The sequence below is a fragment of the Callionymus lyra genome, chromosome 14 (genome assembly GCF_982586985.1).
Source record: "Callionymus lyra chromosome 14, fCalLyr1.hap1.1, whole genome shotgun sequence".
Taxonomy (NCBI): Eukaryota; Metazoa; Chordata; class Actinopteri; order Syngnathiformes; family Callionymidae; genus Callionymus; species Callionymus lyra.
The window spans coordinates 26,146,551-26,161,879 of NC_141831.1; the positions used below are offsets into that span (position 1 = coordinate 26,146,551).

At 39.9% G+C, this 15,329-nt stretch overlaps 2 protein-coding genes across 2 annotated transcripts; one reads left to right on the plus strand and one right to left on the minus strand.

Moving 5' to 3' along the window:
- The first annotated feature begins 4,361 nt into the window (after positions 1–4,361).
- Positions 4,362–5,711, plus strand: plekhb1 (pleckstrin homology domain containing B1). Its single transcript, XM_087807717.1, has 6 exons — positions 4,362–4,434; positions 4,596–4,754; positions 4,990–5,089; positions 5,163–5,202; positions 5,257–5,335; positions 5,572–5,711. Exons 1-6 carry the CDS (start codon positions 4,398–4,400, stop codon positions 5,703–5,705), a joined length of 549 nt encoding a protein of 182 aa, XP_087663843.1. The 5' UTR covers positions 4,362–4,397; the 3' UTR covers positions 5,706–5,711.
- A 1,433-nt stretch (positions 5,712–7,144) lies between these two features.
- Positions 7,145–9,390, minus strand: LOC148066861 (lathosterol oxidase-like). Its single transcript, XM_087807712.1, has 5 exons — positions 9,351–9,390; positions 8,406–8,623; positions 8,102–8,234; positions 7,726–7,826; positions 7,145–7,581 (listed from the first exon to the last, which is right to left on the minus strand). Exons 2-5 carry the CDS (start codon positions 8,613–8,615, stop codon positions 7,162–7,164), a joined length of 864 nt encoding a protein of 287 aa, XP_087663838.1. The 5' UTR covers positions 8,616–8,623; positions 9,351–9,390; the 3' UTR covers positions 7,145–7,161.
- Positions 9,391–15,329: the final 5,939 nt, after the last annotated feature.

Genomic DNA, 15,329 nt, shown 5'->3' on the forward strand with positions numbered 1-15,329 from the left:
AGAGGATGAAAAGATCTCTTTTAGTCAGAGCCTCTCCCCCTCGCCACGTCCCTCATCACTCCTTCATGACGCGTGAACACAAGTACTATAAAGAATCATCGTCAAAGAAAAGATTTCTTCGTTCACGTAAACATTGGAGCAACTCGTACCAACCACGTCTATCAGAAGACGTCTAGAGCCTACCTATTGTGGCCCCGTGTCAACCCAGAGGCCCATGTTTCAGCCTGGTCTCCGCAATATGAAGCCAGACTCTTTATTCACAAACGACACTCCCGGAACCCTCGTCTGACTCTGATGTGACCGATACCCATGTTCAGACTGCGGATGCTACTCTCAACCCAATCCTTGTTGAGGGAGAACCTGAGACCAGGTGGATGGCTGGATGCCGGATGTCCTGTTAAAGGCCGTGAAGACCAACGTATCTCATCTCTTGTGCCACACTCAGGAGAAATGCTACGGCTTCAGCCTTGCTGTTGAGCATCTGATTAACCCACGACACCTCCAGAGGGTTCAGAAGCGAGACCCAGCGTCCCAGGTTCACTCCCTAGATGCCATCAGCTCACTTGAAGGCCCAGGTAGGATCCTTTCTTTTCATCCACAGCCACTGACTGCTTTGCCAGTGTCACAGCTTGTGCGCGCCTTCCTGCTTCCTCTTCCCGCTATACCTCCTGGACCACCAGCTTTAGTCTTTCAGCCGGATTGGCCTTACTCCAGGCCGGTGAACTGTTCCCCCAGACCAAGACCACTCCTCCCCTCCTGAACTCGGCCTACGATGTCCCTGTGTCTGCGTTCTGCCTTTCCCTGGTCAGTTGCAGCCAACCTTCCTTCCGGTGGCCAGGATGGGTGCCACTTGGGCTACAGATGGATCGCTCGAATCCAGCAACATCATCTCCAGTTGGACCTTGGTGCACTTATACTCCTCATTTGAAAAAGAAAAAATAACATTCTTTGAAAAGTATGAGATTAGATTTCACTGAATTGATTTTATTGAGAATTTTAAAAAAAAAAGAATGTTATATATTTTTTTAAATGGATTCAAAGCTTATAAAGTTTACTTTAACACCTTAAACCAGAAACCTTCACCTTGTTCAACCTTTAATCCTCAGAACGTTCACTTTGTTGTTGTTTTTTTTAGTTCGACCTCATTTTGTGACCACCTGTTTGTGTATTTTTTCCATTTTCAACAAGGGTTATTAAAAAGGTTAGTTTGATCCCTTACAAAACCATAGCTAATCCCTCACAACAGGCACTGATCATTCTTTATAGTCGTTTATTTCAACATTTTCCAAGTCTAACTCAACAGATGGACATCAAGGATACTGCAGAGAGAAACGTGTAGTGGAGCGAGTTCATGTGAGACGTTCATCTGATGTTTGGACTGTAAAAGTTCAACACTGACATCGAACAGTAAGGCGTAAAAGCAGAGTAGTCGACTCATGGTAATTGTCTCTTTTCCCAGTTTTTTTAAATGTTTTTTAAAATCCTCCTTGACATAAAGAGGACGTGATTTGCAACACAGTATCCCAATGATGTCGGTGAAGTGATCTTACTTGCTCCAACATGAATTCCAGCTTTTTAAATTCCTTGTGTTCGCCTTATGAAACTTTGTTTTCAATGGCTTTATTCAAATATCCTTCAAACTCTCTAGAGTGAGAATGTCTGGGGAAAATAGTAGGCGAGTGTCCCGTAGAGTTGACCCATCTCGTCTTCTGCTCGCGGTTGAGAAATCAAGCTCTCTCCCAGATTTTAGACGCAGATTTCAGCTTCTCCATCTGTAGTTTCAAACCGCTGTGTTCACAAAGGAGGAGCGCAGGAAAGATGAATTTTGAAGATTTAAGTTCGAGCAAAAGAATATCTGTAATAATGGTCACTCTGTGATCATCGGCCTCAATGCTGTTTCCCTTCAGAAAGTGTTGGACAATGGGATTAAGTTTGGAGTGTACAGCCTCTTCATCAGAGAGTGAAACTTCTGCAGGTAAAAGTATTCTACAGTCTACACGTCGGTGGCCTTCACAAAGTTGTGGTGCAACTGACCGTGGTGGTCAACTTGACAGCCGTAGCATTTCTCTTCTGTGAACTTGTGCAGAGTGCGGCACGAGATGAGATACGATGGTCTTCACGGCCTTCAACTGGACATCCGGCATCCAACCATCCACCTCCTCTTTTGGTGAAGCAAGAAAGGGTCTGGGAGGTCTCAGGTTCTCCCTCAACAAGGATTGAGATCTTTTCATCCTCTGTGTATCATTCCAGTTCCTGCTGTTGTCCAAAAACAAACCTAGGTCTCCACACTTAACAGAGTATGTTGTGTTCAGTGTTGAAGTGAGTATTCTTCCTTGATTGTTCCTAAGATTTCATATGGATATCGATTTAATATTTAAGCGGTGTAAACCCATAAGTTAAGGGATGAGGAAATACAACACATTTTTACCCCTATGACTCTTTTACAATCCTGCTTTGGTGAAAATGAGAGCTAGATGACCCTGGAAATCCTATAATGGTGGAAGCTAAAAGTCTGCATCAATCAATGATTATCAAACAATTAATTCTCCTTTTACATGGAATTAACCTCCATAAAGTCTATACGCTTATCTATAAATTAAAAATGGGTTTCCTAAGTTCTTATCTCATGATAAAATGTGGGTTGTGTTTTAAGCTTTTAACATAGGATTTACAAAAATTAAGAAAAAAAAGTAATAATTTGTTTTCTCTTTTTGGATTTGTAGAAGCTCTGAGGTCTAAAGGGAGTTTTTTTCACAGAGAGGGTAACATTCCACTTACAGGAGGCGACAAAGGGGTTAGGGATTTTATGAGCGAGCAAAAACGTTTAACAATAGCTGTGTCACTGCATATCAGATGTGTAGTTGTTGTAGTCTAGAACAAAAACACTTTCCTTTATCAATCACTTATACTCACTCCATTCACATCAGGTACTGACCACTGCACAATTCTAAACTATGTTCATGATGGTTTTGTTACTGGTTCAGTAATTTTACTTTAAACCTTTATTTAACTTTTGTTAGCACCTTATATTGACACTACTGTAGTACAGATTCAAACACACCTCTTCTGAACCCTCCACCTCTTTGTGGCTCATCTTTGAGGTACAAAAGGAAAACCCAAGGATTTCCTTCTATATGTTTTTTAATAAATCTGGTTTACAAAATGAATCTTTTTATTCAGTAAAGTTTGACTCATATTTTGTATGTCATCAATCATTATGACAGTTGGTGTACCAGGGGGGCGGGGCATAGGAGGAGGAGGGGTCACCATAAATTGACTGGCACCAGGGGTCAAAAGGTCATCAAATGTCCCAGGGGTGGTCATAAATCACTCATGATGACTAAACGGTGTGTAGTACCTCTCTCTTATAATGAAGGAAGGAACTTGGAAGGACTTCCTGTTTGAATATTGTTTGGGGTCTAATAACTGAGAAAAGGCACTCTGACATTTGACTGAACTTCTCTTAATTATTCTTAAATGATCCTCTTGGACAGAAAACTAGATTTGTTCTCTAGTGCCTTCATGATTAATCTAAAAAACCCAAAACAAAGTGCTTCTGTCATTTCAAAAATATACGCTTTGTTTTGGCACACAAATGATGATTTTAATTCCTAATCTTTCAACCACCCATCACAACCACCAAACTTCCGGTGGTCTCCACCGATCGGTGCTTGTTTTCTTGAGTGACATTTTACTTGAGATAATTGGTCTGCAGTGAAGAGGCTTTCATGACGACGTGGGAAGATGTAACGTACTGTAGCTGCAACTTTGTGAACTCCGTACCCCTTTAAGACTCAATAAACTCCATTTGATAGACGGTTTTCAACTCTGCTGTCTGGCTTATTGAGTCACCGAGATCGTCTTTACAAATAAGAAACAGGTTTTATGTCGGGGAATATTTTCTTCATATTGTTTTACCGTCATTATTTGTGTTTAACATAATATTGGTGATCAAAGCCTAACTAAATCAGATTTCAAAATATTTGTAGTTGACTCGCGCTTAGAATTCTGTTAAGTTAAGTTGAATAAAAAAAATAAAATTTGGAACCAAGAATATTCTAGAGACTCTCATTACTGACCTGTGGACGTTTAGGCTAATTAATCATCATTTTACAGACATCTTTAACTGTTCAACAGGCCTCTTACAGTTACGTGAGTACCCTTATTATATTATCTAAATAATCATCACTTAACATTTCACGACAGTTGATGATGAAGAGGAAGGAAAATAAACAGGAAAAGTAGGCGTGGCCATTGCTAATCCAGAATTACCCTGAGAGTTGCACAAAACCAGATTAAAGCCTCTTTGCCGCTCGCCGGAAGGAACAAACAAGGCAGATCATTTTGCTGTTGAATAATCCTCATTCCTATTACTGCTGGGATTCAATCTGAGAGAGATGGCTCTTCTGCGGTCCGGCTGGCTGTGGCGGCAAAGTGAGTAAACAACATTCTAAATTTTCACAACCTAAGTTTCTGCTATAATACTTTATGGAAATTCAAGAAATTGTCAGGGAATTATTGCTGTTGTGTTCAAGGTCACTAGGGTTCTGAAAAAGATTATATTTAAAGGTTTACTTTGACATATGTTTCTCTAGCTTCTGTTCTCAAGAGATGGAAGTTGAACTGGTGTGACCTTTGGATCGACGGAAGTCTTCGCTTCTACAAGACAGACAGTCGTCAAGAGCTGGACTATCACGTCAACCTGAAGACCCTGTGCTGCGACGTCTGGTCGGGCCTGGAGTGTGCAGGTGATGGTACAATTTTTTGAGTTGTCATTCACCTCCTCATTAGAGTTCCAAGCGCAGACAAGTACAACACAAACAATAACTTGTAAAAACAAAATCCCTTTTAATCTCAGGTAATCGAGTAGAAATCTTAACTTGAAAATAATCAGTTATTTCTGTTTCCAAGACATTGTTGTACCAGCATATTTCTGTTTAGTCAAATGTCCAAAGCTTTGTTTGATTTGAAGTTTTCTTCTGAATTCAGGGGTGTGTCCCGAGAATAACCCCCGAGAGAACCTCCTGGCGGTTAAGCTGAGAGATGGATCGACGCTGAACTTGTGTGCCAACAGTGAGGACGAGTCCATGTTTGTATCATCCCTCATATTCCTGCATGCAGCTGTCAAGTGTCTCATCTGTCCGGCTCATTTCCCTCCCCAGAGCGTGGAAGCTGACCCTGCTGGAGACCAGGAGGAACCCGGTGAGTCCTCTGCTGCTTCTACCTGGACCCTCCTTCTAATGCCCTCCTCCACAGGTGTTCTTGTACGACCCGTACGATGACTCCTATCAGAGCCTTCCTCTCGACAGTAACCACATCATCTACCTCACACCAGGTACCGTCACGATGACGACTTTGTATTCGGCTGCATGTGAAGTAGGTGTTCTGCTGGACTGTGATGGATGGAGAGTCTCGGAGGGGGTCTCTCTCTGATCCTCTGGCTCCACTGATATGTGACTACATGCTGCCCTCGGGTGTTTCTGCGCTTAGAAGCTTCCAAACTGTCGTTTGTCAACAAGTGACAAAGAAGTGACAAGTGAACCGGGAAGTGAAGTATGTTCTTGTCCACAGGCAATCATCAGCTGGTGGTTCAGAGAGACCCGTTTGACGGAGTGGCTGGCAGTCTAGGGATGGGAATACTGGCGGGTCTGGCTGCAGGAGCAGCCATGCGCTCCCTCCTGTGGATGCCCTTCTTACTGTGCTGAACACCAGTAGTTTAGTTCCACCGTACAAACATTCTTAGTGTTCTACGTTTTCAATCATTATTAATACATTCATTATTTAATTATGGCCTTTCAACAGAACGACACAAGTGTTTTTTTGTCAACAAACACTTGCTCTTTTTTCAAATTAAATATATGGAGTTTATTGAATTTTATTTGAATTCAATTTTCAAAATAAAGTTGTTAATAAAGTCTCAATATGTATATTTTTTCAAGTTTTTAGTTTCCTATTCATATTTGTTTTTATCCATTTCATTTTAGTTTATTTGTTTATGAGGCTGACGGTGTATCTTGTTCTCCTTCAGGCCATTATTACTGTGAAAGTGAAGTGTCTTCAATTGTGGATCCAGCATTTATTTTATTATAATAATATGTAGTGAAATATGAAATGTTTTTTCTTAAAAACGGTAACCTTAATAAATAGCACTAGCGGGTTGTACCATAAGGTTGATGCTGTCCTCCCTTGTCTTCTGTTATATACTTTGAAAAGAAACTACACACAATTCTTCATTTCCTTATGTAAGCTAGAAACGAAAAACGGTATTACAGTTGAGCTTGACGGTTGCAAAAATCTAAAAAATAGAGATAAAAACATAAACAGAAAACACTGAACTGAAGATATAGATCTAACGTGATAGAGAAAAACAAAATTAGATTTGTTTGGACTTTGGACTGGTTTGGGGAGGTAAATTTTAGAGAAATGTCTATGACTGTAGTTCGATCTTCCTAACTATTTTTATTTTGAATGTTTGGGTTCTTTGTACTCCACAAAACATGCTCTGGTAAGGCAGAGAGAATAAAGCCATTGCCTCTATTGATTAAACTTGCATAACACTGATAATCTTAAGATAAAGACAAAATAGTGATCCGTAAAATATAGATCATTTATGACACTCAGGACATTTATTTACTTTTCACTAGTTTTAAATCTTCCACTTATTTAATCTTGCTGCAGTGTTTAGGTAGAAACAAACAACAACAACAAAAAAGGTTAAGTAGTGCTTCTTTAAGTTCATCAACTCTAAATAAAAAGTGTTCTCAATTGAGTCGAGCATTAATGGGTTAAAGTTCTATTATTTAGGGGATAAACACGTTTAAATAATGATATACAAAATTAAGTCATACAAGCAGCATACATTGGCATTTACTGAATTCATATTGCACCTTCTGTGATTCTAACCTGATGGTATATTTACAGTTTCTACACAAAATAATTGACCTACTCTTCCAAAAATACATTTATTTATTTATTTACGAGGAGTTTCAGTAGTGATGATCAAATAGTGTTAAAATGTTAAAGTTGAAGCGTTTCAATGTGAAGAGTCAGCATCAACTTGGTGTCCCAAAAATGCCTTTTATATGCGTCTCAAACTCTGCAAAAATCTGATTGGCTCTTCTTAACACGCATGTCTTAGATACTTGCGTAATTCTTCAGTTGTTACTCCTCTTTGGTTAGCCCTTTGCCTGCCAGTTTTCCTTCTCCTTGAAGTTTTCGGATCAGATCCATGGGTCCCTTTCCCATCAGTGCTGACGGCTGCCTGTAGGACCCCCCCAGGTGATCCCACAGGGTGAAATACTGGCCATAGTTGTAGTCGAAAAAGAGGTGGTGGTCTGTGTGATGGGCCGAGCAGTTGATGGCGCCGGTTAAGAATCCGGGAACACGGTAGTCGCCGTCGTGTATGGAGATGGTCCAGATGTTGACAAAGACATAGAGGAGCAGGTAGAGCACCTTGTGGAGTGGGAAGAGGAAGGGGTAGATGTGGTAGGGGAGACCCTGCATGAAGCCGTCCACTGGGTGGAAGGCATGACTTGCGAACGGAGTCGGAATCTTCCAAATATGGTGAGGTTTATGAAACAGCTGTGAAGCACATTTATTATCATCATCATTACCCATTTGTGACAGAAGAAGACTATGAACTAGAAGTGTCTGAAAATGAGTGTTGGTTCATGGTTTGGTTATTAATATTGTAATTATTTTCTTGTCTTTCACTCTGTGACTCACCTTGTATATCAGCTTGTGATGCAGAAAACGATGAATCCAGTAGATGCACATGTCGGTGAAAAACAGGAAGGAAATCATACTGAGGAAGAGGCCGCTCCATCCTGCGCACACACACACACACACACACACACACACACACACACACACACACACACACACACACACACACACACACACACACACACACACACACACACACACACACACACACACACACACACACACACACACACACACACACACACACACACACACACACACACACACACACACACACAGGCCAAGTCACTCTCCATCATTTCTCCACAATTTTTCCAGCTGTTGACAAACAAACTGCTCTCATTTGAAATATGGCGAGAACAGCTGTCTCGCTTACCCAGAGGAGACTCGTTGACGTTGTCGTACAGCTTGCTGTATCCTCTCACTTCAGCAAAAAACAGAGCGACTGTGGGAATGCTGATCACTGGCAGCGAGGTCATCGCATACTTTATCTCCCTCCTAACCTGATTCTACAGCAAAATGAAAAAAAAAAGTTCTGTAAGTAAGTTAATAATTTACATAAATGTATCATTTCTAAGATATGTCAAGATATCAATTGAAGCAACATTAGTAACTAGCTTTATTGTTTATCAATATGAATGATATTGATATGATTAAAATGATCAGAGAGTCTGCGATACCTCTAAGAAGTGAGGGTGCTTCATCAGATTGTGGTCGTAGATGAGAAAGTAGCTGATGGCTCCCAGTCCCAGATACAGGATCGCAGCCCCGAGGTTGGTCAGCACCAGCAGGCTGAGAATTTGCCGTAGAGCGCCATCCTCCGCCCAGGATGCAGGGTAAACGTATGGAGTGAGGAAGTAGTAATCTGCCACTTCCAGCACGAGATCCATGATTCAATCTTAAAATATATATTTTAAAACAATTAATCATACAATACACACCACAAATGGATTTAAAATACATTTTGAATTTACCAGCACTACATATGCTTATCATTTCAGACCTAAATACACGTTAAAGCGTGCTTTTATGTGCAATTTTTAAATTCATATACATTTTTCTGAGATGTGAGATTGCAAATTAACCAACGTATATTGAAGTTTACAATAATTCTTCATCATTTTTACAACCAAATTAATTTAAAGAAATCAAAAAATATTATTTTGAAATAGATTCATGATGTTAAAACCTGTCATTATTAAATAAAACAGAATCAACATGAATAAACCTACTTTTGAATTTTGGCTATTAAAACTGTACCCAAAACATTAGCAATTTCAGTTATTAAAATTAAGAAGCTTACTGTGCTTGATGGACTGATAATAATACTTTACTTTAATGTCAATATGGGCTAGAACTCTGGCTGCTGTCGCGTATGAGCCTCATTGTTATAGAGAACATTGCAACACATCTGCTATTTGAGTGCATTTAGATACACAAATGGAGTTTTAAATGAAACCATGTTTGCAGCAGTTGTCAACACAAGAAAAAATATCAACAATCGTTTCGAATGTGTCGACTAATACATCACAGAAGTGTTAACAGAGTATTTGAGAAGGTTAAACATGTGCAGATAGCAATCTGGTTTTAAAGTAAAGACACGGAAAAAAAAAAGTTAATCTCACTCTCCCAGGTGCAGCGTCGCTGTGTGTTCCTGGACTGCAGTGACAGAACTAAACTCCTGCAGCGAAGTAACCAATCAGAGAGCCTCATACGTCATAGTACGTACGTCCAATCAACATGCAGTTCGCTGTCACGGCAGCCTTGCTGTGGTTTCTGATTGGTCGATGGACAGATCTGCTCATGGCGCTACAGGAAGACTCGGCTGCTTAAAGGTCCTTCACATCTGGAGCTGCACGCCCCGATCATTGATCAACAAACATCATCAACATAATACCTGCTTGTCAATGACGAGTTAGATCGTTTTCAATCTCTATATTAATATAACGAATAAATATAATTAAATGTTTGGCTGCGCCTATAATGTGGTATTCACAACAATATTAGTTACCATAAGAACAACAACCGACTAATATCTGTTATATTTTAATATATATTGGTTACTATCAGAACAAGTTGATCACAATTTAAAGACGCCAACAGGTGTCGCTGCTGTTTCTAAAATAATCTGTGTATTATATAAATCCATGAAAGTAGAGTTGGAAAAACACTGAGCTGACAAACTCAATATATTTCTATACTTTACTTTCAGTTTGGGCACAAATAGGCAACATCAGAGAAAAAATGATGGGTTTAATGAGGGATTTCACTGATATTTGTACGTCAGATGGGAGATTTAATCCATCCACATCATCTGCCCACATCTATGGAATAAAAAATAAACAAATGTCAAGTTTAAGAAGCATTAACTTTGTGTTGTCTTATAACTGTGGTACATTTGTCTGTTTTAGATTTGTTTCGGCCCTGAAGTGTTTTATATAACTGTACATGTAACTAGAGTTCAACTTTTGTCAATTCTGGGAGATGGTTGGTGTTTTCACCAGCTCAGTCGTGTGTGTGAAGTCATCTATCTCCATGCAAACACACATCAAGCAATCAGAATATACTTGGGAAGGGAACCCTCAAGCTTAGACCTAGATAACCTCCTGCTCATCTTCCCCTCAGAAGATCTTCCTCATATTATCCTCATCATGACAATAATGATAAAACTTTGAACACTCCTAGTTAATCACTGTGATCTGGAAATGCATCCATGCAAGTAAATTAATTCATCGAGTCAGGAATGATCACAGTCGTCCAAGCAGAGGGCCGCTAAATGTATTTGGAAGATAAAGAAAAATGTAAATGAAGTCCCATAATGGCTCAAATCAACTCAAATGATGCTCCTATTCTCCGGTGGACCATATCCAGAGCTCACTGATTACTTTATGATGCAATCGTTACCATTAGAAGTGCTGACCAAATGTTTTAACTTGAATTATTTTGTCATTTCCCCAGAACAGATTGTAATTGTGCAACTCACAGCTTGATATTGAAAATGAATACAGCCCTGGGAGCACAAATACTTCATGTTTAATTTACAGTTTCATGGTAGCACAGGGAATAATAATTTGATGGGGAGCACATTGTTCATTGAAGATTAACAGCAGCATTGCTGGAGTGAATGACTATTTTCTTCTGCTTGAGATTCCAACAAAACAACCTCTCCAAAAGAAGTATTTTTTATTTTGTGAATCAAAACCCTTTGATACATTTTGTTTTCATTACAAATATTGCAAATTCGTCCAACAAGTATCAGAAATATGGCAAATTAGAATGTAAAATCATGTTTTTGTGTTCTCTGGTGTTATTATTTTAAAAGAAAATAGATGTCTGGATTATGTAGTTGATTCTCTTTAATAGAAATACTCAAGAAGAGATTTAAGGCCCAGCTCATTAACTGGAGCCAATCAGAACAATGATACAATTAGGTAGAAGGAGGCCAGGTCACGATGGATATGTATATGTCTTGAAGGTTTGGGTATACTACTATCGACACCACTCTTTTTTTTTCCCTTAAACAAGTATTGAATAAATTGAAATGCAAAAATATATTTTTTATTAATTGTGTCTTCTTATCTTGATTCACCCGTGAAAGCCCTTCAGTAAAATAATACAAGTTTCGCCCACAGATTGAAACAAAGCAGAGCCACGAATGCAGACTTTGACGGTGCCGAGAAAAAAGATCTTTAGATGATAAACTCGGTCTCTTTTGTTTGTGGCTGTAGCCCTTCTCTTATTTAATTAATTAACTCTCTTGGTAAGCTCTATAATCACTATCCATTCTGCCTGGAGGAGCGAGAGAAATTCAATTTGACAAGGAGGTATGAACCCGTGCAGCCATTATCTTAGATAACCTATTTGGGAGACTGGCTGAGCACTGATGAAAATTCTATTAAACATAGCTGGCTGATTTCTCTATTTTGCTCAATGGCACAGGAGGTTTTTTTGCCCTTGCCAATTTACTTTGAACTATCTGAGTTGCCAAGGATCATTATATCAAGGAGCTTCAAACACTCCGCCTTTAGTTAATGATTCAAAGGCAACAAACCCAGACTTTGGGCTAATAACCTCTGTGATGCAACATAATACACATCAACGAGAGTTCCACGTACTTCTACCTCCTATTTCTCTTCAGAGTTAAGGGTGGAGAAAGTTTCTGTGTTGTGTTCGATCAAACTTTTGGCTTGTTTTGGTATGAAGTCTGTGGGTTTTATTCGATTTTAACAAGGTGGACAAGTGTTAGAAAATTGTTTTTGCTCTTAAAATTAAGCGTGTAATGTTATGTATTTTATGTATCAGAAATAATAGAGTTTTCATAAAAAATAAGTGTTAAAAACATATTTGTTCCTATTCATACATACAGTGACCTCAACAAAAAAATTGAAAGTACATTTAAAAAAACGTTAATTGCTGAACCAAATTACTTTTAACCATTGTGCGGCCTCTGTTGTCTCTGGATCCAGTTGCAGTGGCTAAGGGGCTGTTCAGCCACCTGCTGTTTCATGGAGCTCATCAAGGGGCTGAACGATATGAACCAAATTTAATTTATCAATATTTCTACCAGATATCTTGATGACGACGTGATAAGATGACTTTAGTGATAACCAAGTATTTAAAAAAAAAATACAAACATTATACTACAAGAGATTGTAGAAAGCAATGCTTTCTTTATTATAACACACTGTCAGTAATAAACATCAACATAAACTCACAAATAAATGAAGTTGACATAATTTCAGTCAAATCATTTATATAGTCTTTAATACATTTCATGTTCAAAGTTGCACAACTGTACTGAAGCTAATTCCTAGTCAGTATAATTAATATAACAATTAAAAGAATTCTGATTCTGAATAACTTCACTTTTTACTCAACGCATTCTTCAGATATCACATATAAATATAATATAAATGTTGCCAGAAGTAAAGAAAATGATCTTCGAGGAAGCTTTTGGGGCTGTGTAGACTTGTTGCATGTCTTAAGCAATGTTATACATGATAGTCTGTTATATATTTGTGTCTAGTGGACGTCGACCCATGGTCTAAAACTGCTGAATTCATCAGCAATTAACATTAGAAGACTGACAACTTCGGTCAGCGTCTTCTTCTTCATTCAGATTCTTGTGTCCCTCGATCGTGAACAGACTGCAACGAGGAGGATGACTGGCTCGCTGGCCATGAGGTATGCGAGAGCGATCCAGGTAAGTATCCCTTGCAGACAACATGACCCCTCCTGCAGTGCACTTGACAGGCTCACTTCTACAGTGTACTGCAGATGAGGTAGAGGAGAACCACAGAGGCTGCCATCCTCAGGATGACACGTGCATATGCTCTCCTGGAGGAAGTTCTGGGGCTGAAACATCGACATCTGTTGTGAGTTTGTCCATATATTTCCTGAGATTTCAGGAATATCCCCGGAGGTCCGGTGTGGGGGTTTTCCCATGATTAAGCTGGACCTCTTGGACACAGCCCCAGGCTTCCAGGGGTAATAGGTTACACGGGAAACGCCTATTTGAACAAGTTTATAGCCACCCGCCTTTTCCGTATGTTGATGGTAAAACAACTGCTGACAGATGTCATCCAATCTCCTGGACTTGCACCTATCGACCTGACTGACGCTTACCATCACGATAGTCGAGAGACATCGGAAGTACTTTCGCCCTCAAGGATCAAGTGTGTCAATACACTCGACTCCCGTTCGGATACTCTCTGGCAACCAGGACCTTCACCAAGTGTGTGGAGGCAGCACTGGAACCAATGAGAGCAAATTGGGTGAGGCTCTTGACCTATTTGGACGACTGGTTGATCCTTGCCAGGTTAGAGGCAGAAAGTCACGCTCACACACAGAAGGTGTTGAGCCATTTTGCCACCCTGGGGTTCATGGTGAACCTCAGCAAGGTTACCTCCTGTAAGGCCTTCCAGCCCTCAGCGGGATCTCCAGCTGGTGCTGGATTCTCTCGCAGACCTGACATTTGACCAAGTCCCACTGGACATTTTGTTTGAGGTCTCGCTCCTTCTGGTACAGACATCCATGAATAGAGCGAGCAAGCCTTGTACTCTCTCCAGTAGTCTGGTTGACAACACAGTTGCTGGAAGCTTGAAGTTATGTAACGTCAGCCGGCGCTGTGTGTCCCTCATGGGGCTCATGGCAGCAGCTCACACAGTGTTGCGGCTGGGCTTGCTGCAAATGAGTGACATTTTGCCTTTAAGGTTTCACTACTTCTGGTTCTGAAATCCACGAAGAGAGCGAGTGAGCTTTATGCTCTCCCCATTAGCCCTGAGTGTCTTCCTTTTGAGTCGAGGAGTCATCAGTGTCAGTGCGTCCGAACCCAGCGTTCAATCGTCCGAAGGTTCTCAACTCCTCCTTCCGGGCAACAACTCTCACGCTGCCGACCTTCCAACCGCCGCCCCACTTGGACCCGGGTCAAGATCGTCTTCACCTGTTGTTGTCGTCCTGGGTTCAAACCAATAGTGAAGCGGTTAGAGGGCGGAGTACCAAATGACGTACAAATCTTAGGTTCTACGAATTGGTGCGAAGCCCTCTAACCGTCGCCCAGCAGCCACCTTTCTCGCTGAGTTTTCAGTTGGAGGAAGTGCGGTGGGTATTTCCCGCCTTTGTTGAAAGTGGATTGTACTCAGCTGGATGACGAGGTTTGTTGTGCTGCTTTGCTTCTCCAAGATTTTAGACAACCTGCAAAACTGCTTGCTCTGATTAATGTCCTCATTTCTGAAACATATCTCCATATTATAAGACAGTCCCTTTGCCACTAAATCAGTAGACGAGTCTGTACTATCTGTATCCTCTGCTCATGTTGTTATTCTTCACTCTTCACACTCGCCAGTGACACATTGGTACCATCTTATCAAATCCTAAAAACTGAAAACATGTCAACTGTAGAGGATTTACTTGCAGTTTTATGTGATTTTACTCAACAATTAACTTGATTTTTTTGTCAAAAAATCTGAACTTTTAATCGTTTTTTTCAATCACAAGGCAGTTAACTTATTATACAGTAAACTTATTAAATCTAAACTAAAATAAAATAAACCAGGAAAAGTCTCATTGTACATATAAGGGTTGTCAAGATACCATTAACATAACAGTACCAGAATTCTTTTTCTCCATATTTCGATACCTTTTCTTCAAACAACAATCAGTCATTTTAAATCCAAGGCGTGGTATTTTTTTTCCTATAAATGTTTGGAGTCTTCAGAGTCACAGTTGGCAGGTCAGTTTTTGAGGGTTATCAAGTACTCTACATTCATCAGCCTAATTTCTAAAGTATTTCCAAATGCAACTTCAACTGGCTTGTTTATCAGAGGTTTCCTGTTGTCACTCCAAATAGCAGAAATCACTGTTTTGAAGACAGGCACAGTCGTGTACTGTCCCAATCGGATCTGCTTAGAACTCGTGTTTTCTGTACTAACGGTACAAAATATACAAAGATACCAGTTTGTTGTTACCAAATTGGTAGCAAAGTATGACCAGCCTAATACATATGTATCTACAGTATGTCATCTAAACAAACAAAATACAAACAAAAGTAATATATAAACACGAATGACAGCTGTTCAATACTCAAAATTCTTCATTATTGATAT